This window comes from Anser anser, assembly GCF_964211835.1.
Source record: "Anser anser genome assembly, chromosome: 26".
In the NCBI taxonomy this organism is placed as follows: Eukaryota; Metazoa; Chordata; class Aves; order Anseriformes; family Anatidae; genus Anser; species Anser anser.
The window spans coordinates 5,959,640-5,986,384 of NC_139747.1; the positions used below are offsets into that span (position 1 = coordinate 5,959,640).

The window sequence follows — 26,745 nt, forward strand, 5'->3', positions numbered from 1 at the left end:
GATTATATTTGAAAAAAAAATTAAAAAAAAAAAAAAAGAAACTTCTGTCTGGCAGGAAGTGGGTTGTGCTGGGTGGTTTGGCTGTGCCTGCTTGACATACATATTCATTTCTATATGAAAAAAATAAATAACTGGGTCAGGATTAAGGTCAGCTATTACAGGCCGATTGAATATTTTTCCTGTAATATGTAGACACATTCATTCCTCTTGTGGGTGCACAGATGGTTCCTGATTCCCTGGGTTTGGCTTAAGCACTCATCAGTGGACTATCTATCTAAAATCCAAAGCATCTGTGAAGGAAATACAGCACCAGGGACTGGACGGTTGAGATCAATCCATCAGTGACTTCTAAAAAACAAAATCTCTCCACCATAATCTGTTTCAGAGGAACTTCTCACCTTGTTTGGGGAAATAGAGAAACTCTGTTGGATCCCAGCTGCAGTTAGAACAGGACCAGCCAACTGATTAATTTTATTGTAGAAGTTAGCAATACTGAAAGCACCCAAACCTGCAGCATCTCTTTAACCGAGCCACACAAACTCTTTCTGCAGTGTTCCCTGCTTTAAGTATCTTGGGGTGAAATTTCTACTGGCAGAAACCTGAGAGCTGTATCGATCTGTGCTGGAGGTCAGCCCTTCTTCATCTTCAGCCTCAGCCACAGCTTAGGCGGATGCAGTAATGCAATGTTAAGTGAGGAGGGAGTTGGTGCCAGGCTAGAAAGCATTAATGGGCTGTTTTTTCTTGTAACAAATAGAAAGAACTGACTTTGTTTTAATAATGAGAGCTGTGCAAGAGCTGCAAGAGGACCCAGATCCATGTGACCCTACTTCATTGCTTCTCATTGATTTTTTTTTTTTTTCTGAAATTTTGGTTTAATTCATGCACAATGCTTCAGTTCACATAGTGCACTCTGGCAATTTGGCTCGCCTGGGGAAAGCCACAGCTTGTAAATGCAGGGGAAAGCATGAAAATAGTTTGCGTGAGGTTTACTGGATATAAGTTTTTGGGGTGATCTGACAGGTTTTGGAGGTGGGGATTAGATCACCAAGTCTCACAGCCCATCCCTGTCCTGCAGTTGCTCCCTGGAGCTGGGAACACATCTGGGCTTGAGCTGGCTCAAGCACAGTCACCTCATCAGGAAACCTCTTTAGAATAGAATAGAAAAGAAATTTAATTTAGTTTAGTTGTAAGAGACCTTCAAATACCATCAAGTCCAACTGCCTGACCATTTCAAGGCTAACCAAAAGTTAAAGCATATTCTTAAGAGCATTATTCAAATGCCTCTTGAACACTGGAGCATCAGTCATGGAGCTCAAAGCATGGAACATCAATCACCTTGCTAGGAATCAGCTAGGAAAACATTCCCTCCATAGGAAATGCTTTAAACCCTTCAAGGGCAATAATAGCTGCAAACAATCTTCCCTTTATGTGCTTGAAGGGTTAATGAAATACATTTTTGTATTTGTAAATTGGTTTATTTTCTGGTATCACCACTGAACAATCTCTTATGTGAAATGCTCTACTTCGGGATTTTCTTGAGAAGGCAATATCTCAGTGATATCTGGCTCTTGCCTCAATGAGAGCAGAGAAAAGGCAATCTGGGGAATAAATGGGGCAATGGCAGTGCAGGGAAGGAAAGCACCAGGGGCAACTGTACAAGAGAAAAGGACAGATGTCATTCAGTCAGGCTTAATTTTCCATGTCATTGTTCAATTAAAAACAAAACAAAACAAAACAAAACAACTATTAAGGGATTTTGCATAGGGCTTCATTGCACACACAGGGTAAAGCTCCACCAGGGTTCAAGTCCCTGGGGACCGCAGGAAAGGCAGGTCCCTACCAACAAACAAGAAATGCCGCACTGGGCCTATTTTTAGAACAAGGGGGTTTTCCACAAGGCTCTGAAGAATTACATAGAAATCTTGAATTGCACATTTATTCTGCATTGGAATGCATGAGGGGAAAGTGCAGCTCATGGATGGTGTTTCTCCTTCACTCTTGAGTGCAGTAAGTTTTCCTGTTAAAAACAAATAAATAAAAAGACTGTACAAATTTGTAGCCCTTTGCCATTGGTGGAAGCAAGCCATGATGCTCCTTACAAAACTGGTGTGAGCAGGACACTGAATGCATGCACCTTCACTCTATCACAGGCAGCAACTGCACGACCTCTGATCCTGTGGAGAAGTCACAGCTAGTTCCTAATCCTGGAGACAGACAAGGACACAAATGGCCCAAAAATGTGCCAGGAGAGGAAACACGAGGGAAAAGCAAGCAAAGCAATTTTTTCAAGCGCCATCTCATGCTGTTTCCAGGATTTTATTTTTTAACAGATGCAGCTCTGTTGCAAAGCCAAAAGCTGGAATGGAAAAATGAAAGAATAAATCAATTCATGCCTGCCCCAGCAAATGAGACTGCCTGCAGCCATGGTTCTGGGGCAGGGGGAGGAATTATATCCCCCATGCTTGTATCTCCTTTGGGTTGCAGGTCTCTGCAGCACATTCTTGCAAATCACTCCACAGGCAGACGGGGCTCAGGTACTGGTGTGACGTGATGCTGTGGGCGGAAGGCTCCTATTGAGGGCATAGCTGGGTGAGCATTGAAAGGCATTACTGCTTTTTGCAAATAAGTGAGGTAGCTTTCTTATTGCGTTTCCAAGCCACAGCTTGATCCTTGAGGAAGCAAGTTAGCTGAAGTAGTTGAATGTGAGCTTCTTTTGGAGAACATACCCTCTACTATTAGAGAACTATCTTAAAAGAGCTATAAATATACAGCCACTTGCTACAATCTGATTAGGAGTATAACAAGCTCTGTTGGTGTACACCTGCTATTCCAAGCAGGGGCATGCCTAAGCTCTTTACAGATGGGGGCATCCCTGACTACAGGCTGATGCCTTCCCAGTGATGCACTGCAGCTTTAAAAGATAATCTGCAAGGAGTACAACCCCCCCAGAATTTGCAGGGAGTGGCCCTACTGGCTCTAGTGACATCACTCAGGTGCTGTAACTGTTTTTATTTTTTAAATAACTGCTTTTAAAAAAATATAAAATAAAATAAAATAAAATAAAATAAAATAAAATAAAATAAAATAAAATAAAATAAAATAAAATAAAATAAATAAAAGCTTTTTTTTTGGGGGGGGATACTTTTTCATTTTGGAATAAGCATTGGTAATAAAAGTGCTTTGAAAGAGGAAAAAAAAATCAAGTCTGGGTTCTGCAAGCAATAGCTAGATGAATTTATGGAGAAATCAGGCTACATGGATAAGTAAATCACGATCCTTCAAGGAAGAAGTTTGCTGTCTGAATTCAGATTCAGTATGATATTTTGTTTAAAAATAACTTGTCCTGTGCCTCTGGAGAAGCTGCCATGGGACACTCAGGGTCAGTGCCTTTGGGGGTGAACAATTTGCTTCTGTGTCTGGGAGCATGAGCATGTAGAAGAACCAAAATCCTTAACAGAAAGAGCACATTATGTCCTTTCCTCTCAATAACTTGCTTGTTTGTTTGAAAAGACAAGGACAGGCAGCATTTGGGCTCTTTTAAAGCTCCGTAAAGCTGCAGGAACAAATACTCAGCCAGTGATGCTTTAATCCAGCTTCCTATAAACTTACTCACAGACCTTCCCCAAGTAGCGCAGGACCGACCTGTTGGATCCTGTGCAGGAAAAGCTGAATATCTTTGCCTTTTTTTTTTTTTTTTCAGGGCTAGTAATATCTGACTCACCAGGAGGCTTTCCTTCACCTCTCCCATTTATTTTTAACTTGCAATCCCCTTGGAAGACTTTCAGAAACGGGAGCATGATCAGATGACATAGTGCGGCAGCACTGAGGTCAGCTCCTTAAAAATAATCCAGGGCACACCCCAGGCGGGCGAAGGCACTCCCATTTTCATTGTTTTTACATAAATCATCTGTGCCAGTCTCAGATGCAGTTTCAGGAAATTGCTTCAGTGCCAGTTCCTATCCAGATGGACGTCAGCTGCGAGCTGAAAGCGTGCAGGAGCTTGCCGAAAGCCCAGCTGACGTATTGGAACATTGTCCCTGCAGTGGGAAGGGCGATGGGAGCAGAGATGATGCAGCAGTCCCTGGGGCTGCCTCTGAAATGGGTCTGGTTTGAACTGGGAGAGGGGTAAAACTAATCAGTTTCCCCTATGGGAATTTCAGAAAACACAGGCTGTTTTGTTTTTAATTAAGAAAAAAAAAAAGACTGATATGACACAAGATTGGAGATGGTGAAATGATAAAGAGAACTGTAAAGTGCTTTTTTTTTAAAATCCATATTTTTTTTCTATACATAATTTTGGTCTAGATCTCTGCTTTGTTTATTCACAGGATTTGTTTATTCACAGGAGACTGAATCAAACTCTCACTCCCAGTGACATGGTTTCTAATTCAAGTGCTTGGGTAGGATGAGATGATTAAGCCCACTTCTCTCGCCGAACGTGTGTGCAAATCTCCTTAGCCCAGCTGCTCCTGCCCTAATCTCCCCCTCTTCCCACAGGTAAAGTTTTCCAGGGCCATGTCCACCTTGTTTTCTACCACTGCCACTGCTGAGCATTCATCCCTCTTTCCTCCAGGTATCAGTAAAACAAGCAAAAATAAACTGGGCTTGGGCAATGTGTGCCGTCAGGGCAATTATTATATTTTTTTTAGGCTTACAGCTATTAGGGTTTTTAACACACTGAAACAGTTTCCCACATGATGTGCACCTTTCCATGCATTTTGACGCATCTTCCAGCTGGGAAGCTGACAGGCTTTTTGTGAGGCTTGTGCTGTGGGTCAGGCTCATGCTGAGATGGACCTGGGGGAGCAGTCCCAAGGTAAGGGTGAGGTTGCCATCAAATATATCAATGGCAAGAGGAGGGCCAAAGAGAATCTCCATTCTTTACTGGGTGCAGGGGGAATATGACTATAGAGGATAAGGAAAAGGCTGATGTTCTTAACGCCTTCTTTGCATGTCTTTACTAGCCAGACCACTTATCCTCAGGGTATTCAGCCTCCTGAACTGGAAGTCTGGGATGAGGAGCAGAAGAACCTTCCCACAGTTCAGGTGGAAACAGTTAGAGACCTGCTACTCCACCTGGACTGTCACAAGTCCGTGGGGACCTGGATAGGATGGGTCAATGGACTGAGGCCAACGGCATGAGGTTCAACATGGCTAAGTGCCTACTCTGCTCTGGTGAGGCCACACCTCAAGTGCTGTGCTCAGCTTTGAGCCCCTCACTACAAGAAGGACATCGAGGCCATGGAGCATATCCAGAGAGGGCTACAAAGCTGGTGAAGGGCCTGGGACACAAGTCCTGTGAGGAGCGGCTGAGGGAACTGGGGGTGTTTAGTCTGGGGAAGAGGAGGCTCAGGGCAGACCTTATTGCTCTCTGCAGCTACCTGAAAGGAAGCTGTGGGGAGCTGGGGGTCAGCCTCTTCTTGCAGATAACTAGCGATAACACAAGAGGGAATGGCCTCAAGTTGTGCCAGGGGAGGTTCAGGTTGGAAATGAGGAGACATTTCTTCTCAGAAAGAGCAGTCAGGCATTGGGATGGGTTGCCCAGGGAAGTGGTGGAGTCACCGTCCCTGGGGGTGTTTAAGGAAAGGTTGTACGTGATGCTTGGGGACATGGTTTAGTGGGTGACATTGGTGGTAGGGGGATGGTTGGACCAGATGATCTTGAAGGTCTCTTCCAACCTTAAAGGTTCTATGATTCTATGTTATATGTCAAGGAGATATTATATACCAAAGAGACGTTATATATCAAATACTCAGAGACATTAGTACCAAATCTGCTCCGTGTTTCATTCTTTGCCCTTTTATTTTGGAAGGGGAATTGCTGCTGGGGAAAAGCTTTACTGTCCCCTGCGTGGGAGCAAGAACAAGCCAGTAATCATGGTCTAATGCAGGGAAGAGACTAGGGAGAAGCATGCTGCTCCAAAGATGCTCCAGATGCTCATGCAGAGTTGTCATGGGCACGGTGCTCCCCATAGCCATCTCCATGGCTACCTCAGCGCTGAGCATTGGAGATGCAAGTGTTGCAGAAACTACGTTGTTAGCTTAAAAGCTGCGTGCTCACTCTTACCTGGTATAAACAAGCACCATTTGGGATGATCCAAAAGGTTTATCCCCAGGGATGCTAGCTGTGAGCTTGAAGGCAGCTGAGATTTGCAAATTTTTTATTTATAAAAAACTGAGATTTGTAACATCACGCCTCAGATGCACTGTTACAGTGAGTGTACTGGGGTGCAGATGCAGCTCATTTTTTTTTTTTTTAATGCAGTGTGATAAACAAAAAAACCCACACATAATATTCCTGCTTTTAGAATCAAGCCAAGATTATCCCATGGGCATGACTTTCCTAAAGGGAAAAAAAAAAAAAAAAAAAGCTACCTCCCAATTAGTCCAGCATGCAGATAAGGAAGTTGAACTTTGCTTGGGGTGTGGAAAAAAATCATTTAGAATTGTGTTTTCTTCCCTGGGTAGCAATTACCTGTAAGCAACAGCAAAGACTTCGCACCATAGCAACATCTAGATTTTGTCAACCAGTTAATATATCTGCAACTGAGATGTGTTAGCATGAGTGGCTGAGCTGATACACTATAGCCTGCAACTCTCCTAAAGGATTTATTCCTTATTTCTATCTCCTGCTAACTCCCACCACCTCTCAGCTGTAGCGTAAATGCCGTGTCTTGCAGACTGCTTGGAGAAAGCTGGGATAAGAAAAGTTATGTTAAATCTGTACAGAACCACTATGGATTAGATTACAAGGATAGAAACATGTAGGCTTGTCAGGGCTTGGAGTTGCTATCTAGCAGGGCTTAAGGAGGATGGAGGAACATAAATCTTGCCAACGGACCAGGAAGATTGCTCACACCAGGCTTGGCACAATGAGGTATCTTGCAAGCAAAGCCCCATCTGCGACCATTAAATAGGAAATAATAATCAGTGCTAATAATACAACATGGTTTATAATTCCCAGGGTATTTTATTGTCTGTATTCTGGCCAGAAACATCTGCACCATTCAAAATATTTTTACGGTATCAATAGTCCAAGGATTTTGTCACGTAAAAAATAAATTAAGCTGGAGCAAATCCTCTGGGACTTGAATTCTCACCAAGCTCAGCATGTGTGGGAGCTGGAGTTATTCTGCTAAAGATTCATTAGGTCATCCATTGCACAAAAAGAACCAAAGATGTTTAGTTTGATACAATCATGTCAACTCCTCAGCAGAGATTAAATTATGTAAAGCTGCAAATTGGGGTATTATTGCTCCCTCAGTAACCACTGTAACTCTTCTGCAAAAATAGCTTTAAAGGGAATATCTTGGCGACTGGGATGAGAATGAAGTTTGGAGTAACATTTTGCTGCAGCTGTTTCTTCTGGAGATGCTACAGTTTTAGCTTTTGGAGATATTTTAAGGAGATGATGAGAGAAGTAGATGTAAAAGGACAGAAGTCCTTTTTCTGGAGAAAAAATGAGGTCGGTGTTCCTTGAAAAATAGAAAGGAATAAAAGGAAAATGAAACAACAATAGTAAGCCCTCATGTTATTTTAATTCCAAAAATAGGCAGATTGTGGTAGAATTGGCTGTATTTCCTGTATTTTTTCCTTAGTTCCCACCAGTTCCTTATTTCTGGGACTAAGGAAAAGGGATTTATGTCTCAAAATAGGTGTTGGTGGGGAACTGCACCTGGGCTAGTGCCAGAGCTCCTGGCTCCTGCTGCTGTCTAGCCATTGAATTATTGATATTCTGTAGACACTTCTCAGGGTCAGTCACAGAGCACAAGGAAGGTGAGGTGCTGCAGTGGTTGAATTTCAAGAGAGAAGATATGAGAAGGGAAATGGTTTAATGGTTTAGTTAAATGCACAGAACACAGATCCCATACAAAACAAGATAGAGGAAAAAAAAAAAAAACAAACTCTGATGAAGGAGATAACTACTTTTTGTAAAACACACTGCATCCAGGAGCTGGAAATAAGTCATTTCTAGTCTTTATGTTATCAATAAATGAGCAGGGGAAAGGTGTGTCAGCCTACAGAAGGGAGTGTACGGGGTCTGACAGGGATGGAGTTCATTTCACCACAGTGTTGTGTTCTGCTCTTCTAGCTAGATCAGTGTTGATACCTCACCAACATTTTGGCTCCTGCTGGCACAGAATCAAGGCTGTCTCTTGAGCCCCTTCCTCCCCCCCAAAAAGATAGTAGGCTGGGGCTAGGCAAGAGCTCAAGGGGACATCACTGTTGCAGCCAACCTAAACTGACCAAAAAGATATTCCATACTGTATAATGTCATGCTCTGCAATAAAAGCTGGGGAAGTGAAAGCAGAAGGGTGTGTGTGTGTGTATGTGTCTCTTGTTATGAAAGTGTCTGTCTTTCCAAGCAACTGCTACATGTATTGAGGCCCCTCTTCCCAAGAAGTGGCCGAACATCACTTCGTAATGGGAATTAGAGACTAATTTTTTCTCCTTTTGGTTCTGTGAAGTCTTCTTTTTTTTTTTTCAGGTGGAGTGAGAGAGTGGGCCGTTCACTGGTGAGAGTGGTGGTGCCCATTGGTTGTTAAACCACTGTAGGAGGCCCCTTTGGGAAGGAATCAGAAGTTATTCATAAACCTCATGACCTTGCTTCAGCTGAGGAATCATTAACCAGCTTGTCCGCATTTTCATTTTTTTCCTAAAAAATAAAATGAATCCCCAGTCTATTTGGTTTAGAACAATTTTCTGGATTATTCATTGGTTATTTACTACTAACCCAGAGATGCAACCAGTCATGTTTTTAATCTGTCTATCTACCAAGCAGGAAACAGCACTACGGTACTTCTGACCATGCATATTCATAACAATCATCTCTCTTGGGATGAACTCCTCTGTTATTCATTGCTCATCTGTGTGGCACTTCATTTACTATGGTCCAGCTACAAGAAATAACTTTGGTAAGAAGAACTAATTGAATTAGTCTCCTTTGTTTGCACACCTGTATGGTTTTTTAATCAATGGATCAGCCCAACAAATATTTTCAGTTACTCACCTTCTCAGGTAGATAAGCCCTTTGCTCTTCTATACCACGTATTGAGTATAATTTTATTTAAAATGTAGTACTGCTGTTGAGAGGGGCTTAAAAAAGTGAGGTATACCTTTCCTTTATAATTTTGTAAGAATTACATGATTGTAAGCCTTCAAAATATACCCAGAAGGTTTGTAGATGTGTTTTCTAATTGAATTCCAGGTACTGACATCTCTTCTCTGTACCCCACTGTGGTACCCCTGCCTCTCCCCTCCACCAGCCTTTCTCTGAAGACAAAATCACAGAATCATTAAGGTTGGAAAAGACTTCCAAGATCATCTGGTCCAACCATCCCCCCACCACCAATGTCACCCACTAAACCATGTGTCCCTGAGCACCAGGTCCAACCTTTCCTTAAACATCCCCAGGGACGGTGACTCTACCACCTTCAGTTCCAATGCCTGACTGCTCTTTCTGAGAAAAAAAATTCTCTTCATTTTCAACCTGAACTTCCCCTGGTGCAATTTGAAGCCATTCCCTCTTGTGTTATCGCTAGTTATCTGCAAGAAGAGGCCAACCCCCAGCTCCCCACAGCTTCCTTTCAGGTAGCTGCAGAGAGCAATAAGGTCTGCCCTGAGCCTTCTCTTCCCCAGACTAAACACCCCCAGTGCCCTCAGCTGCTCCTCACAGGACTTGTGTCCCAGGCCCTTCAACAGCTTTGTAGCCCTTCTCTGGATATGCTCCATGGCCTCGATATCCTTCTTGTAGTGAGGGGCTCAAAGCTGAACACAGCACTTGAGGTGTGGCCTCACCAGAGCAGAGTAGGCACTTAGCCATGTTGAACCTCATGCCGTTGGCCTCAGTCCATCGACCCATCCTATCCAGGTCCCTCTGCAGGGCCACCCTACTATCTTGGAAGATTGACAATACCCTCCAGTTTGGTGTCATCTGCAAACTTACTGAGGGTGCACTCAATTCCCTTATCCATATCATCAGTAAGGGTATTAAAGAGGATGGGTCCCAACACCGACCCCTGGGGAACACCACTCATGACCGGTTGCCAGCTGTAAATGATTCATTTTAAAGACAATTTTTGCTGGTGACACCACCACATAGTTTTTATATGGGCTGAAGACATCCCATTGGGTTCCTGCAGAAATTCTTTGGGCAAGCACTCACCAAAGCCCTTCTTTGCAAAAAGGCTTTGCAATACTGACCTCTGCTGGCAAATACTGAGTAGAACCAGATGGCTTTGGGCAGCAACAACCTAAATAATGCATAACATAGGTATTTTATGCATTATTGATGGCTTTGGGTAGCAATAGTCCTTTAATAATGCATAAAACGGGGTATTTCCCTGTCAGTTACCAAGTAGAGAGTATTTCAGTTAGGGAAATGCAGGGAAATCCTCACTCACTTTGAAGGCACAGATCTGTCAACTCCTTTATAGATTTCGTAAATAATAACTTGCTGAAAGGGTCAAAGTGCTTTAAAGATTATGGAGGATACTACAGAAATTTTAGACATTTCCTACCACAAAGCCATAAATGCTGTAAATTGGAAGTCAAAGGCTCCGGCTGTATTTCCTTGCGGGGATGCAGCTTCCGAACCACAAAACATATGAAACACATACCATTTCAGCTAGTGGAGCTTGAAAATGATCCCCAGGTCTGGCAGGTTCTCCTACCCACAAAATTGAGGACTTATCCTGATTTTTTGCCCCCCGCTCCCCCCCCCCCCCCAACTTACCTCTAATTAATTTTAAGAGGTGAGTTTACTTATGTCTCATCTTTCAGGCCTTGGGCAAAGGGGTTTCTTGCTTCCCAAAATCCCTGCAACCACCACAGGGGCTGCTTTTTTTCACCAGCCTCTTCGAGGACTACCAGAAACACCAGCCAGGGCCAAGCAATAATAATTAATGATCATAAATGCTGGTGAATATCTCCAGTGCACTGAGGACCCAGCCTGGAGGGTCCCCAGCCCCACAGGGGTTCTGGGTCTCCATTCCTGTGACTCCAGCATGTCTACACCGAGGCCCCCGCCTGGGTATGGGTGGCTGGAGCCGGGGTCCCGTGGGTAGCTGGGCCCAGCCTCGCCACTTCTTGATGATGCCCTGCCCCAGAGTCCTTGAGCCGCCACCTACCCTTGGCTGCAGAGCGTTCCCAGCCCCGGAGCTCCAGAGGCCACTACTCCGAGGCCTCTCCTCCCTGGCATGGCCATGGAGTGCCCCAGTCATGGCCTCTCATGGCCCTCATGGCACTCCCGCAGCATCTCCTCAGCCTTCCCAACCCGCAGCTCCCCTCAGCCCCAGATCCCTCCCCTGGCTCTGGAGCCCCTATAGCCATGGCCTCACCCCCACCATGGGCAGCCTCAGCCCTGGAAGCCTCTGAGGGGGCAGAGGGGACTGTGGGCCCAGCGTGCTCCCCCCAGGGGCTGCATCCCTCAGGCCCAAACGGTTCCCTACAAAGACCCAGCACTGGTGATCGCAAAAAAAAAAAAGGCAGGTGGTGGTGGGTTTGGCATGGGAGGGTTTAATGTGCTCCATTCCTGGGTCCATCCTGGGAGCAGAGAAGCATCGCAGTGTGCTGCTGCAGGAGGGCTGCGGTGGGTGGGAGGGAGTCGGGTATGCATCCCAGCAGGGTCTGCATGTGCAGCGGGAGCACCAGCGGTCAGCGGGATCTGCGGGGGCACGTCCTGGCACCCTCCATCAGCCAGGCTCTGGGGGTGTCCCTGATGAGTGCTCAGACACTGAGGAAGAGACGTCACAGGGATCTGGGGTCCCACAATGCATGGACACAAGTGCCCCTGTGCCCAAGAAGGTTGTACAGACCCCAAGGACACTGAGGAAGGGTTGTTGGAGGGACCTGGATCCCTACAGCACATGGACACAAGTGCCCTGTGACTGGGAAGGATTCTCAGACCCTGAAGGACACTGAGAAATAGAAGTCAGAGGGACCTGGAACCCTACAACACCTGAGTGTCCTATGCCCAGGAAGGATGCTCAGACCCCCAAGGACACTGAGGTGGAGGAAGCCCTGTAATGTTTGGACATGAGTTTGACAGGCAGGAGCTCCTGAAGCAAGTGCCCCAGGTCTCAGCCTGCCACCATACCTGGCAGAGCCTGGCCTAGAGCTTGAGTGCTGTGACACGGGGGATATGGAAAGGACAGGTCTCCTCTGACCCCGTAGAGCTGTAGAGGGAGAAGGAGAAACAATCAGATGGTCGAGGAGGAGCACACAACTCCCCTCCTTGCATCATCCTAGGGAGTCTGCCCACCCTGTGTCCACTGCTTACATGAGTCTGTTGCGGATGGGGCGGAAATGTTTGGTGAGCCTTATGGCGAAGATGATGTTGGGGATGAGGAAGAAGGTGCAGCATCCCAGGCTGAACCAGAAAGCATTCTGCAAGGAGAGAGCACACAGGTCCTGCTTGGCTGTTCAGGGAGAGGCAGGCCCAGAGGGGTCTAGGGAGTCTTGTGTTAGCTGGTCCTGATGTGGGGGCATCAGGGCTGCTGTCGGCTTCAGCTGCACTGAATATGTGCTACTTTGGATAAGGGCATCCACAGAGGGACCACGACCACAGGGTCCTTACCCAGGGGTCAGCAATGCGGTCACACAGGATCACCCGCCCATTGTCCAGGGCCGTGGCAAGTGGCTGGCATGAAGCCACATCCTCCCTCAGCTGGAACAAAAAGTGAGGAGGCAAAGTGTAAAATCACTCCCAGCTCAGGGAGATGCAGTTTACTTCCTCAACTCCACAGCAAAGGCATGGACTTACCGTGTGCCCAACCCAGTGTAGGTACTGCGCAAAGTACCTCAGCTCCTTCCTTGTGAAGCAGCCAATCTCCTGGGCAGAGGGAAGGCAGCATGGAGGTGAGGCTTGGAAATGAGGGCTGGAGGTTCCAGGTGCCCCTTCCCTTCTTCCAGAGCCTCTTTACCACTTTTCCTTTCTGGCTGTGGGGAATTGTATCCCCCTGAGGCCTCATCCAGCCCTGGCTCACCTGCCGGAGGATCTGCTGGGCTTGCAAGGGCAGCTGGGCTTCCACCGAGGCTGTGGTGGCCAGCGTTGTCTTCACCCGCTCCTGGAGAAGCACAGGGAGCACAGAACACCCTTAGAGCAGTGAGCATCACTGGTCTAGTGGGACAGGTGCCCCAGGTGTGTGGGGAGCAGAATGTGCAGAGTGAGGCTTCAAATTGGGTCTGATTGTTGGTAGGCAGAGAGAGAGAAAACTCCTGGCAGGGAGTGGGCTAAACAACATGGGATGGCTCTGTCAGGGATGCAGCTTTGAGTGCTGCAAGGGGGTTCTAATTTGCAGCAGCGAAACTGAGTCACTGAAGAAACCAGTCCTCCTGGGGTTACATCTTTCCTGGGCTTCCATCACCCTATAAATCACTTCTGGGATGCTGGGTAGCAAGACCCATATGGCACTGCATATTTTTTGGAACTGAAAATAGTACCTGGAGGTGTGGTGCCAATTGAGAGAGGAACCGGATGCTTTCTCCCAGCTTCACCTGCAGGACAGAGAGGTGAAATAACTGCAAAATCCCTGTTCCCCCCTCCACAGGGACACAAGATGCCCGTCAGACATGGACTCACCACCAAAGCCTCCTGTGTTTGCACCGTGGAGTTTTGCATCTGCCACAGGGCTTGGGCCTCGGTAGCCAGCCGCCCTGCCACTGTGCCATTCCTCTGCAGGGAACAGTGGGATGAGGACAGCCCTCTGGGCATGCAGGTAGCCCCTGCTGCCTGCCCTGCCACTCACCTGCATTTTCTGCAGCCCCTCCAGGCTCCTTGCAAGGCCAGGGAGGCTGGTCTGCACTACAGGGATTTTCATCTAGAGGAAGATAGAGTCATAGTCTGCCCGAAAACCAGCCCTGGAAAGTGCCCCCCTGTTGGGCTGGCCGCAACATGCCCACCAATGGGGGGACCATCTCCCTGTCAGCATCCCCTCACCTCCTCCTGGAAGCGTCCATAGTCTACCTCGTCCACGCCGCTGCGGGCAAAGGTCTCCAGATCCTGCCTGCCCTCACTGCGGAGGAGCCGCACATCACCAAGGTGCGTTGTGAAGTCACCCAGGCGTTTTTGGAAGTTGGCCGTGTACTGCAGGCGTGAGATAGGGGGATGCCACAGGTTTGGGACCAGGTACCTCCATCCCATTAGCCTCAATAAAGCTCTTGCATTCCCCTTCCCAGAAGCTCTGGTTGAAGCCAGCCCTCACCTTGGGGGTTTTGAGGTGCTCATCCAGGTCATAGGACTTCTCTAGCTGCAGCACCTCCCACAGACCTGCACCACTCTTGCACTCCCTGCAAGTTGAAGGGACAGTGGCAGCATCACCACAAGCCTCACACTAATTAGGGGCAGAGGTGGTATCCTGTGAGCACCTACCGGTAAGTGGTGCTGAGGTTGGAGTCTCTCCTGAGGTTGAGCTGGCGGGTGAGGTTCATGGATGGAGGCAGGTTCCCAGGGGTGTCAATGAACTGGGCAAAACAGTAAGAAAAAGAGGGGTAGGGTCAGACACAGGCACTCCCAGACATGATTTTGGGATTGCTCTGCCCTCACAGGTGCATGCTGGGGTACCCCATCCCATGTGGAGCTAATCTTGCATATATTTGTATGATGTTGGGAAGGGAAGCAGAGGAGAGCCCTTTGCACGGCCCTGCCTGTGTGTGCATGACTGCAGGATAAAGCCTGGTGCCATTCCCAGCCCCACAGCAGCATGTCACCAGTCACAAGCACCTCAGAACACCCCAGCCACCCCCAGCATCCCCAAACACCCAGGGGATAGGGGTGAAGGTGGGATCATTGTCACTCCAAACAAATTAACCAGCACAAAGCCAATTTCCTGCTGCTGTTGCAAATCCAGCGGCCTAATCCTCATCTTAATATTCTGGTCTAGGATAAGGCTTTCCAAGCAGGGTTCAGGGAGAGGAGGCAGAGCATTTGTAGGCATCTTGGTGTACCCAAGCAGACGTGTATGGAGTGATGGACAGATGCATGGCTACCCACCTTATAAATCTCCTGGTTGACCCAATTCCTGCAAACCAATGTCTGGATGTTGCCCCCAACCAGGAACGTGGCAAAAACCAAGAGGATGAGGAGCCAGGAGAACAGGAAACCCAGGCCTACGCCACTGAAAGAGGGAGAGGAGGCACGGAGGCACTGCTGGTAGCTTTGCAGACCTGAGCAGGCTTGCGGCAACCTGCCCAGCCCTGCGGCTCCTTCCTGCGCCTGGGCATGCTGGCTGGGCGCGGGAGCTGCGGGCTCCCAGGGAGGAGCAGCTTCTCCCAGACCTGCTGGCGCAGGCGGTGGCTACAAAAGCCTTTCTGCTCAGGTGGCTCCAGGTTTGTCCCTTTGATTTTGACCCCCTCTGTTTTTGGGGTGGCATGAGATGGCTACAGACCCCTGGGACCCAGAGGGATGCTTACACCATAAGGAACTTGGCGCCAGCTTCTCCTCGGCACTCGTAGTCACTTGGGTCCTCCCGCTTGGAGAGACCATATGCCCCCAGGGCCATCCCCACCACGTTGCAGGCAGTGATGAGGAGGATGATGGAGCACAGCGCCATGCCCGTGATCCACCTGGAGAAAGTTGCAGTCTCGCGATACGGTCCCAGATATGGCTCATGGGGGCTCAGCACCCACCTCCACTGCACCCCCAGCACCCATTTGTGTCACCTGTACCGCTCAAAGCGCTCCACCTCACGGAGGAAAGGCTGGCTCCGGTTCTCTGCCTTCAGCAGGGCCTCGCTGACATGCCAGGTATAGTCAGGGAGGGGGAAGCCATCGGCAATGCTCTGCACCTTCTCTGACACTTGGGTCATCTCCTCCCGCAGCTCTGCAGGACCAAGACCATGGTGAAGGGGGTCCGTGTGTCCCATGCCACCTCCCTAAATCCAAATTTATCCCACGGAGGGCAACACTGATCTGCATGGGGATCTTGCTCACCCTGAATGACCTGTGCCATCCTCTCCACAGCCAGCTCTGGGATAGAGTTGAAGGTACCGTTGCCCTGTGAGGAGAAGAGAGGGTAGGAGCAGCTCAGATGGGGCTGCCTATGGGCACTGGGCTACCCCACTTCAACCCCATCTGCCCTCACCTGCCGAATCATCTCCGCAAAATCACTTCGGGGCAGACCAGCCAATGTCTTCAAAACCTTCTCCACTGAGGGCACCTAGGTGGTGGGAGAAAGCATCCCATGAGCCTTGTGGGTGCCAGAGGGGCAGGGGCGACCAGCACCCTGTCTCACCTTGCTGTAGTCAGCACCCAGCTCCAGGCTCTGTGCCCTGCCCAGGATGCTGGCGCAGGAGGTGCAGCGTGGGTCGTCTAGGAGTGCGACCACACGCTGCCGCCGTTCCCGCAGCACTGGCTCCAGCTCAGCCCGTGCCGCTGTCAGCACCCGCACCGTCTTGTCGAGAATCTGTAAATGGTGCAGCGAGGTCTGTAGGTCTTAAAGAGAAAGCCCAAGGCTAGTTCTCACTGCTCCACTTGGCCACCCCAGTCCCTGGCAAGGCTTTGACAGTGGCCCAAGGGAGAGCCATGCTCAGCCATACCTCCTGCCCTGTCCTGCAGGTCTGCCAGTGCTGTGTAGGTCATTGCCTTCAGCTGTGCATGGATGGAGAGTCCCACGCTGCGACTTACTCCTGCAAGGCACCGTGATACCATCAGCTGCTTGTCCCAGCCCAGGCTGGGGTGCACTGGGAGCTTGTACAATGCTTACCCGCCAGGTCGGAGATTATCCGCTGCCGGGGCACTTCAAACTGGTCCACCACCATCTGCACACCCTGCAAAGAGAGAGGAGCTGGTGTACGGGGGCACATGGCAGTAGCATCCTCCAAGAGGGGATGAAACCATACTTTTCCATTAAAAATGCACCAGCTTCACCTGACCTCCCAGTCTGCTCCACCCTGGGATAGCAGAGTTGCTTGGGGACCCACCTGGGGGACATTGTCAATGTGCTGCCGCAGTGTGCGCAGTGTGTCTGGAACAGCACCAAGCCCTGGCTCCATCTGCTCCTTCACCCGTTGGTTGGTGACCAAGGCACAGATGGCACTGGTCCTGCCAGGGACAAGCAGGCAGTGATGGGGGGGTCCCACAGAGCAACCCCATCCCTGTCCCCATGGGCACGGTCCACCCTGGGGCGAGGGGGGACAGTGGTGGAGGGCTTTGTGGCACTCACAGGATGATGAGGGAGGTGATGGAGAGGCAGATGAGGAGACAGCGGCGCCGGCAACCCAGTGAGCGCCGATGGGCACGCAGGCGGCCCCCACACCGCTGCTGGCTCCGGCAGTAGCAGAAGCACAGCCCAGCCACCGGAACAGCCACAGTGAAGAGCAGAGCCACTGCAGCACAGATGACGTAGCCCAGCTCGTACTGCACGACCTGTGTGACGGCAGAGCACAGTCAGCATGGTCACATGCAGATTTTGGGGCACTCCATCCACTCACTGTCATGAATTCCCCATCCTGGGCAGGTGCCACTACCATGGCTTCCCTGTCCCCATGTCCCTGCTCACCTGTGATGTCCGAACTGAGCTGGGGTCATTCAGGGCTGTCCTGAGCAGCTCTGTAAAAGAAACCATGGTGCCAGTGAATGCCCTGGGGGCAGCTTCCATGTCCCACAAGACGCATCCCCATCCCTCCCCTGGCAGTGTGCCACTCGGTGCAGGGACAAAGCAGCTCAGACCCCGCTGACCATTCCTAGGTGACTAGCACAGGGATTGCAGAGGGGCTCCAAGGGATGGTGGCACCCACGGAGGTAATGTCACAGGTCCCTGGGAGACTCACCTGTGGGCAGAGGGTTTTGCTGGATGAGGTCCAGATAGTGTCGGACGAGGCTGTAGAGGGGGTCGAGTGAGCTGGCCACCCGGTGCAGTGCTGGTACCCGGATTTCGGCATGGGTGTCGGTGAAGCGGAGGATGCTGCCAGGGCTGCTGGGGTGGCATTGCTGGGTGCCGGCCGGGCGCAGCAGCACCCAAGTGAGGAGCAGCCCGGCCGCCTGCATGGCTTCGGCGGTGAGGAGAGAGCCGGGCGGCCCCGTCAGCCTGCGAGCGCACGGAGGGGCATGCCTGGTCCTGGCTGGCTTCTCTGGCTGCTCTGGGAAACCTGCCTGACAGGTCGGCTGCTGTGTCGAGCCCAGACGCTGCCGCGGCTGCTCCCCAGGGCTCCCTGGGGCATCTGGGCTTGGCTTGGCTGTGCAGAGGCGGGGTTATGAGCCACACAGTTTTCCAAACCATCCCAGGCCTGTTTTACAACCACTGAGTCCCCCCCAGTCCCCACCATCCCCATGGGCAGCAAAGCCCCCTCACCCCGGGCTGGAGGAGTCCAAGGGCTGCATCCTGCAAGCCAGCATGGGCTGAGCACTAGTGGCAGGGACGGCTGGAAGCAAGACTGCTTCCCCTGGGGGGCAATGTGCAGTGTGGTGCAGTTCCCCCCAAGAAAAGGCACTTTTTCCCCAGCCAGGGGTGCTTGCAGCACCTCACTGGAGAAGATGGGGGACACCAAGTGCTCCTCCTCACAGCCCTTCTGGGAATGAGATGCACAATGGACTGGAAAATCCTGCCCTGGACATACAGGCTTGACTGAGTCCCTGTCCTGGGACAAAACTACCAGGACTAGAAAAGCATGGAGTCAGAAGAGCAATTACATGCAAGGCATCTGTACAAGTCTATATGTCTGCAAAGCAGCCCCAACCACCCCCGCTTCCCTGTACCATGGGAACCACTCCTCCTGCCACTCCCTAAGTCTCCCATGGGTGTCCATGACCCAGGGCAATTCTCTACCCATACATTGACTCCTTTCCTTGGCGGCCATCCCCACACAAATTCATGGGGTAAGCATGGGAAGCGGGAGTGGACTGTGTTAGGGCACCCACTGCATTAATTCTATGAATGACTGCAGGCAGAGACATTAAAAAGTGAACAAAAATTATTTAATAATATATTAAACAGAGCAACAGATACGGGAAATGACAATAAATGAGAAAAAAAATCCAATCCCAGTGATTTCCCAACCCAATAATCATTTACTATCCCAAATATTCCCCACTTCCCATGCTAACAATTCCTGAACCCAGTGAGGATTGTTGGGGAGGGGTGACTTTTGGAGCAGAAGGGATGGGGCTGGTGGCAGCGGCCCTTGGACACTGGCATGTGTCGTGCCCCATCCTGCACCACAGGTGGGCATGAATGGCTGGGGGCTGTTTTGTCCTCCTGCTCTGCACCCGAGGGGTGACCGTGCAGCTCCCAGCTCGGCTGCAGGTGGGTCCATGGCAACGACACTGGGAGAGCCACTGCCAGCCCAGACTAAGGATGCAGGTGGTGGGGATGCTGTTGCCAGTGTTGGGCAGAGATGCAGGTGGTGGTGCTGGTGCTGGCATGGGATGCCAGGAGTGACAAAAAGGAATGCGAAACACTAATTAGCTACAGCACTAAAGAAGGGAAAGGGCAAGTGAGAGGGCTGAAGAGTGTGGCTGAAGCTGAAGCAGATGCCTGCAAAGGTCTCTGCGCCTGCGTCCTGAGCGGGTCTGGGTGCTGCGGGGGCCGTCAAGGAGTGCAGGGTCATGGGTAGCCATAATACTTGGCTATGACGTGGTCCTTCTGCTGCTGCACGAAGAATTGAACGGGGCCGATCCTCTGCAGGGGGGCGGCAATGCTGCTTCTTGCCCCCCAGCAGCCCCTGGGCTTCGGGCTCTCTTGCTGGGTGCCATGGTGCTGCTGATCGCCGACTGCTCCGTGCCGCTGCCACTTGCCTGCTCCTGCCAGCCATGGTACTGTCGCCACCCGTCTTCCCCTGGCATGGCATCTTGTGGCCGTGGACACCCTGGCCCAGCAGCATCTTCCTCTCCTTGCCGGGGGTTTCTCTGTCATCAGCCTCTTGTGCTGCGAGCTCTCCGCTGTCCCAGGGGTGCTGGTGGGCACGGGGCGCTTGGTCCCCCGCTTGGTGCCGGTGGACACAGGGGCAGCCAGGGGGCTCTTGAGGGGACTCAGTGGGGAATTGGGCAGGGGTCTACTAAGGGCACTGAGGACCTGGGTGTCAGGGGACCTCCTGGGGGGACTCAGGGGTGGACTGGGTAGGGGTCTACTAAGGGCACCGGGCAGGGGACTGGCTGCAGGGCTGAGCGGGGGGCTCAATGCCAGCACAATAGGGGACTGCACCAACAGCCCACCCCCAACCTTCTTGGGGTACACCCCAGGGGTTGTGGGTACCTCACCGAGGGCTCCTGTGGCTTCCAGTCCCTGCGTGCTCGGCTCCTCGATGTCCTCGGAGAGGTCGGGCAGCTGGGAGAGGAGGCGGCTGAGGGCAGGACTGCTGGGCGAATCGGGGAAGGCGTCCTGGGGCTCCACGGCCTCGAGCCAGCTGAACAGCTCCTCCGTGCCGGGGATGTCCAGGTCGGCCAGGAGCTGGTCCTGCAGGTGCTGCAGCAGCTGGCTGTCCCCTGCCAGCTCTGGAAAGGCCTCGGCGAAGGCATCAGGGCCCAGCTCGGGCAGCTGCGGGGGCTCCTCAGGCACCTGCGGGGCTGTCGCCGCTGAGGACGAAGCAAGAAAATCCCCCAAGACGGGCGATGTCAGCTTTCCCATGGCTCATGGGTGTGGGGCGACAACCGGGCGGCTGTGCCAGCGCCAAACTCACCGTCGGGCGTCGCCGTCTGGGTGCTGCGGGTCGATGGAGCCAGGAAAGGCTCGGGGGGAGTGGGGTCAGGCAGCGGGGGCCCCTGGTCCTCGCTGAGCCCCACGGCGTGGTCGCAGGGCTCCGGCAGCTGCCCCTGGCTGCTGGTCACGGTGCGGGGCGTGGGGAGCGCCTGCCCCCGGAGCCGAGGCCCCGGGACGAGGGGTGGCGGGGGCCTGCGGTGGGCGGGGGCCTGCAACAGGCAGGTGCCTGCGGGGTGCAGGGGCTCCCCGTGGAGCACGGCCCTGGGCCCCAGCCCCAGCGCATGGTGGGGCACCAGTGTCCCCGTCACCATGGGCTGTCCGCACTGGCAGACAGGGGCACAGGGAAGAGCGGTGTGGGGGAGCTGCCCCAGGGGGGGGAGCTGCACCACCTGCAGGTTATGCCCCACGGGGGGGAGCTGCACCACCTGCAGGTTATGCCCCACGGGGGGGAGCTGCACCGGCTGCAGGTTATGCCCCACGGGGGGGAGCTGCACCGGCTGCAGGATATGCCCCACAGGGGGGAGCTGCACCAGAGGCAGGTGGTGCCCCTCGGGTGGGAGGTGCCCCCCAGGTGGCAGCTGCGCCACGGGTGGGAGCTGCAGCACCTGCCCCTGGACCTCCGGCACCACGTGCCAGACGGTGGCCTGGGGCAGCGCGTAGGAGAGGGTGGGTACCTGGGGGGGCTGCAAGGGCACCGCCATCGCTCCGGGGAAGGAGGGCAGCAGCCAGGCAGCCACCGTTGGCGGCTCAGCTGGGACAACGAAGGGGGAGTTGGGCGTCTGCGGCACCGGCGGCAGCCGTCTGGGGAATCTCTCTGTGAGGAAAAAGGGCGCTGGGCCGAGCTCTCGGGTGCTGGGCTTGGCAGCTCACTGCCATCTTGGTGATGATTGCAGTTTCTTTAACTGAGCAGGCTACCCAGCGCAATCATTTTCCATCCCCATGAGCCTTTCCGGTCCCAGTCCTCATTTGCCAGGCCCAGGGGGGTTTCGCACTCCAACACTTTCCCCTCCCAAAGATTTTCCATCCCAAGACTTTTCCATCCCAAGACTTTTCATCCTCCCGGCGATTTCCCATCCCGACAGTTTCACAGCCCAACAGATTCCCATGCAAACTATTTCCCATCAGCACGAAGCGTTTCTTAATCCCATGAGATCTCATCCCAAAGACTTCCCATCCCTTGGATTTCTTTTCCAACTATTTCCTACCCCAATGAATCTTACCCACCCCATTCAGGATTTCCCATCCCAATAATTTCCCATCCCAAGAGAGATTTCCCTACCCCAATGTTTTTCCTTTCCGATGATTTTCTCCCCAAGGAAGATTTCCCATCCCAATGCTTTTCCTTCCCAAGGAAGCTTTCCCATCTCTTCCATTTCCTAGCCCCATGGCTTTCCAGCCCAAGGAAGTCTTCCCATCCCAGCAATCATTTCTCATCCCACTCATCATTTCCCATCCCCACGATTTCCAATTTTCACTATCCAAAAGACAGCTTAGCCAGCCCACGGCTAGAGAGAGATCCCAACAGGGATTTGCACGATTCTGGTAGATTCAAGGGCATGGACACTTGGCGTGCTAACGATTGCACTTTATTCCAGAGCAACACAGATCAGCGGTACCAAGAGCGCTATGATGAATCTGGCGAAGATGTAGATAGATGGTTCTTGCAGGTATTACCAGGAAATAAACAGGTGTCTGCACTTCTCTCTAGCTACCTTAGTAAAAGATCGGAAGGGTAGAGCACTAATTAACAGTAGCATTATTAGAGGCACTACTGTGGCAGTGAAAATCCATCAGGAGGGCCAACTTACCAATGCCTGCAAGGCAAATGCACTTAGGATGGGTTTTCTTTGTCAAGACTAAACTTACAAGAGGTTCAAGCTCTCCGCAGCAGTAGCTGTGCCCGCAGGACTCAGGTGCTGCCTCGGCCAGCAGGCCCAGGCAGGTGGGGCACGTCTCATCCCCAGGGGCCTCTGCTGTCAGCCCGCGGGGCGGCTGGCTCGTGCTGCCCGCGGCCTCCCTGCCGTGGAGATGCTCGGCCACCGGGATGGAGGCTGCCCATTCCTAAGCACCTCTAACCAGCAGGACCTCTAACCCTGAAGTCTCCTCTTCCACCAGCAGGACGTCAGCGTCTCTTGTTCCACCAGCAGGACATCGGCGTCTCCTATTCCACCACCAAGACCTCCATGCCTTGAGTGCCACCAGCAGTACTCCATGCGAGCTGGACGCTCAGGGCACTTATGGCCACCCACCTTTGTGAGGTCAAAGGCTGACAGTGACTCTCTGCTGACCTCACACGGCTCTCGGGCACCCCGATGGCAGCACTGACGGCGCTAAGCTGACTGCCATGAGCAAAGGCTGACATGAAATGGCTGCTGCGCAACGCCAGGAGCAATGTCTGCCGGGCCGGGGGTTCGGATGGGAGCTCGGCCTTCGGCCTGGGAACGCGCCTGGGAGCCAGGGACGTCCTCGATGTGCAGCTGGACACCTGGGCCTGAGAAAGCAAGGTTTCTTGAAAGAAAATTGGAAACATCATCACCTAGTGGCTGTCTCAGGGGGACGGATCGAAACGCACAGCATCTCTTGGTTACCTGAAGTGCTGGTGTCCTACGCCCTCGTATGTCTCAATGACATAAAAAGGGACAGATTTTTACCCCAAATGCAGCTCCTTTCTGTGGGAAGCTTCCCGTGCTACGCATCCTCCTCTCTTTCTAGCATGTGGCTTTGACTTTAGGCATGTTGTTTTTTCTCCTTGTGAGAAACAAAGTTGTGTTTTTGCAATAGAAGGTGTTTTTGCAGTGGAAAAATCCACTAACCTTGCATATTCAAAAGTGGCATTGTGTGGCATAGCAGTGGGGAATCCGTTAAGCAGATAAGGGGAAGGTCCCACTGTCCCAAAATCATGAGGATAGCTAAGAAAAACAGGATGAGCAGTGCGAGATCAGTAAAAGCAAAGATCACGGGCCCTCTAGTCACAAGAGAAGAAGGAAAAAATAAAAGGATAAGGAGAAATTAACGGTTGGTCAAATAAAATTGTACATATATGGTATAGTAGTGCGTCGAGTAGGCTGTGAGCCTGTTGTACTCAGCCAATGAAGAAACAGGGGAGAAATCAGGTGTCGGGTAATAGGGAATACACGGTTATGATAAACTTTTACTGCGCGCTCCTGCTTGCAGGACGGCCGCCATTGCAATCGCGAATAGAAAAGCTCCACAGAAGATCCTGTCTGAAGAAAATTATTGAGATTTTTCTCACAGTCTAGGGGCTCGTCCCGGATCTTGTTGCCTACCAGAGAGTTCTTGCTACCACAGACAGGAAGGTGCACCCTCTGATTTCAGCGGTCCCGTCGGGGGTGGTGGCTTGTCTCGGGATGGCTGACAAAGGACTGAGACTGTTCATCTGAAGACAGGCTCTGAGAAGAACTGGGGAGAAAGGAGGCCAATACAGACAGACCACAGAGCACAGCCCAGACACAGCCCAGCCAGAGCACGTACACAGCACAGAGAGCACAGACACAGCCCGGACAGAGCCCAGCCAGAGCACAGACACAGCACAGGCACAGCACAGACGGAGCACAGACAGAGCAGAGAGAGCACACACACAGCACAGAGCCCAGACACAGCACGGACAGAGCCCAGACACGGCCCAGACACAGCCCAGACACAGCACAGACACAGCACGGACACAGCACGGACAGAGCACGGACAGAGCACAGAGAGCACAGGCCCAGCACAGAGCACAGACACAGCACAGACACAGCCCGGACACCGGAGCCGTTATCCCAGCATGGCAGCAGCAAGGTGACAATGTGCTCGCCTGGAGGACAGCTGAAATCTTTCCGCATGTCTCACAGCTCACCCAGAGATCGGGATCACCTGGTTACTGCTGCTTTTAGATGGTGGTCTTCAGCCTGCTGTTCCCTAGGACGGCCCTCCACTGGGGTAGTCTGCTTCGCCTTCCTATTGCTCCTTCCCCTTCTCAGTAGGACTTTCTTCCCTTACTAAACGAGATGACTTGTGCATCCATTCTTTCATCTTGTGTGTATCGGTGCCTGGGAATGCCACAGGGCAGTCCCCGGAGCCAGCTGTAGGGTCCGTCAGAGGGTTGGAGTGGCTGCAGGGCCTGTCAGCGGGGCTGGAGAGGCCGCAGGGCCCGTCAAAGGGGTTGGAGTGGCTGCGGGTAACATCCCAGGGCTCGGAAGGGCCTCAGAGCCCATCCCAGGGCTTGGAGGGCCTTCAGGGTGCGTCACAGGCTTGCATCAGATCAAGACGCATTTTCATAGACCCACACAATTTCTCTTGAAGGTGCTGAATTGTACTGAATAGTCTTCAAAACACATAGAGCAGACCCAGCAAACAAGCCGCTGGTGCTAGGAACTGGGTTTTGTTTTTGTTTGTTTGTTTGTTTTTCGTTAACTTTGTTTCATGAGAACAGATACCAAATGGGTATTTTCAGGCAAGGGCAAAGATGACCCTGGAGTTGGAGCTATCTAAAGGATGAATAACTAGGAATCTATTTACTCGAGAAGACCCTTTTGTAAGGAAAAATCCTACACACGTGCACTGGAGTTTGATACTAATCCATTTGTTGGAAACCACTGGAAAACAATGGAAAGCTATTCTAAGACGAAGTACCCTCATTCTAATACAAAAAATCACACCCCTAGAGTGAGAGACCCCAGCCCAAGAGGAGACCCTTCCCCTCTGAGGATGCGCAGAATCATTTTGTCATGTCAGCCGTAGGCTAATTCTGGAACCTGTGAGAAGTTAGGGGATTGTACTAGCATGGAAATGTAGTGATAAAAGTTTGTATCAAGCGTGGCGTGGAAAATCTTTCCATGTGCTGGCTTTGTGGGAAACCACCTGGTACCCAGACTCGCGCAGTTCTGAAAGAAAACTGTGTCTCGACCTGGTGTCTGGATTGGCTTCTTGCGCATCGGGTAACAAATCCAAACTTTTCTCGGACAACTTGGCGAGCTGTAAATCTCTGGCACTGCCAGCATCGGGGCACACCTTTCTAAAACCTTTTAGCAGCGCCGTAGGATACCGCATTTGTTCAGGGCTGAATTCCAAAGCCATCGGAGGTGGCAATCGTGATAAAAACCGGCCCACATCCCCCCCCAGCCCTTGCCACCTGTAGCCATCCTGCCTCAGGGCTGATCGCTGGCTGGAATTTTTAACTCCTTGTCTAACCACAGAGGTTGTCATTCGGGGACAAATACTGGGTTAAGCTCACCGTCGGTGCAAGAGGAGCACGTGCTACCTGCAAGTGGGCAAAACCATCAACAAACATAGGCCAGCCCCCAGGGATCATAAACAACAAGAAAGGGATTAAGAAAAAGCACCTAAAAAGCACGGAAAAACAACACCAGAAAGGACAAAATATCAACATTGTGACCAGCAACTATCAATCTCAGAGAAAGCTTATAAGAAACACTCTTTTAAAACATTCCGGTCAGATGTGACGTTAGCTCAACCCTTTGTGCCCCAGCTTGGCTGCCAAAAAGTCTGTTGTGGTGTAACCCAGCAGGCCGCTCAGCACCACACATCTGTTCGCTCACGTCCCCCCATCCTGAGTGAACGTGCAGAGAATCGGAAGGAAAATAAAAGCTCATAGGCATTGATAAAGAGTTTAATAATAAAGGAATAGAAAATAATAATACAAATCATACAATACATTAAAAAGACAATCAATAAAATTTATTAATGTAAACAATTTTTTCCCAGCCTAATGCTCTCCTATCACCACCATGATCACAACATCACAAAATATCACAAAAAATCCACCATGATCACAATATCACAAAATCACCTAGCAATTTCCCATCCAATCATTTCACACTAATGAATCCCCATCACCGTCATGACTTCCCATCCCACTGATCATTTCCTATCCCAGCAACCTCCCATTGCTGATCCCAAGGCTCAGTTCCCAACTCCCATCCATCCATCCATCCATCCATCCATCCATCCATCCATCCATCCATCCATTTTCTCCCGTCCATGCTGGCCATGCCCACATCCATTCATGGACTGAGCATGGGCAGCGGGAGCGGGCTGCATTAAATCCCCTCGGCATCCCACTGCCAGAACAACTGCAGGCAGAGGCGTTGCTGA

General features: G+C 51.4%; 1 protein-coding gene across 1 annotated transcript; it reads right to left on the bottom strand.

The window, feature by feature from the left end:
- Nucleotides 1-11,496: 11,496 nt before the first annotated feature.
- On the bottom strand, nucleotides 11,497-18,205 carry PROM2 (prominin 2). The gene is made up of 24 exons (XM_083811749.1): nucleotides 17,768-18,205; nucleotides 17,497-17,546; nucleotides 17,161-17,363; nucleotides 16,919-17,039; nucleotides 16,702-16,765; nucleotides 16,535-16,624; nucleotides 16,231-16,430; nucleotides 16,081-16,155; nucleotides 15,930-15,993; nucleotides 15,660-15,819; nucleotides 15,411-15,563; nucleotides 14,992-15,115; nucleotides 14,371-14,462; nucleotides 14,204-14,288; nucleotides 13,939-14,085; nucleotides 13,748-13,819; nucleotides 13,582-13,674; nucleotides 13,443-13,496; nucleotides 12,986-13,066; nucleotides 12,763-12,831; nucleotides 12,577-12,666; nucleotides 12,280-12,386; nucleotides 12,097-12,175; nucleotides 11,497-11,733 (listed from the first exon to the last, which is right to left on the bottom strand). Exons 1-23 carry the CDS (start codon nucleotides 17,982-17,984, stop codon nucleotides 12,112-12,114), a joined length of 2,475 nt encoding a protein of 824 aa, XP_083667875.1. The 5' UTR covers nucleotides 17,985-18,205; the 3' UTR covers nucleotides 11,497-11,733; nucleotides 12,097-12,111.
- Nucleotides 18,206-26,745: the final 8,540 nt, after the last annotated feature.

Excerpts from the sequence above, each read along its gene's own strand:
- PROM2 (XM_083811749.1), bottom strand. The coding sequence starts at position 17,984 with ATGCAGGCGGCCGGGCTGCTCCTCACTTGGGTGCTGCTGCGCCCGGCC. Across the intron at positions 17,547-17,767 it reads GCAAAACCCTCTGCCCACAG|AGCTGCTCAGGACAGCCCTG; the intron begins GTGAGTCTCCCA and ends TTTCTTTTACAG. Across the intron at positions 14,086-14,203 it reads AGCACCTCAAAACCCCCAAG|TACACGGCCAACTTCCAAAA; the intron begins GTGAGGGCTGGC and ends TCACGCCTGCAG.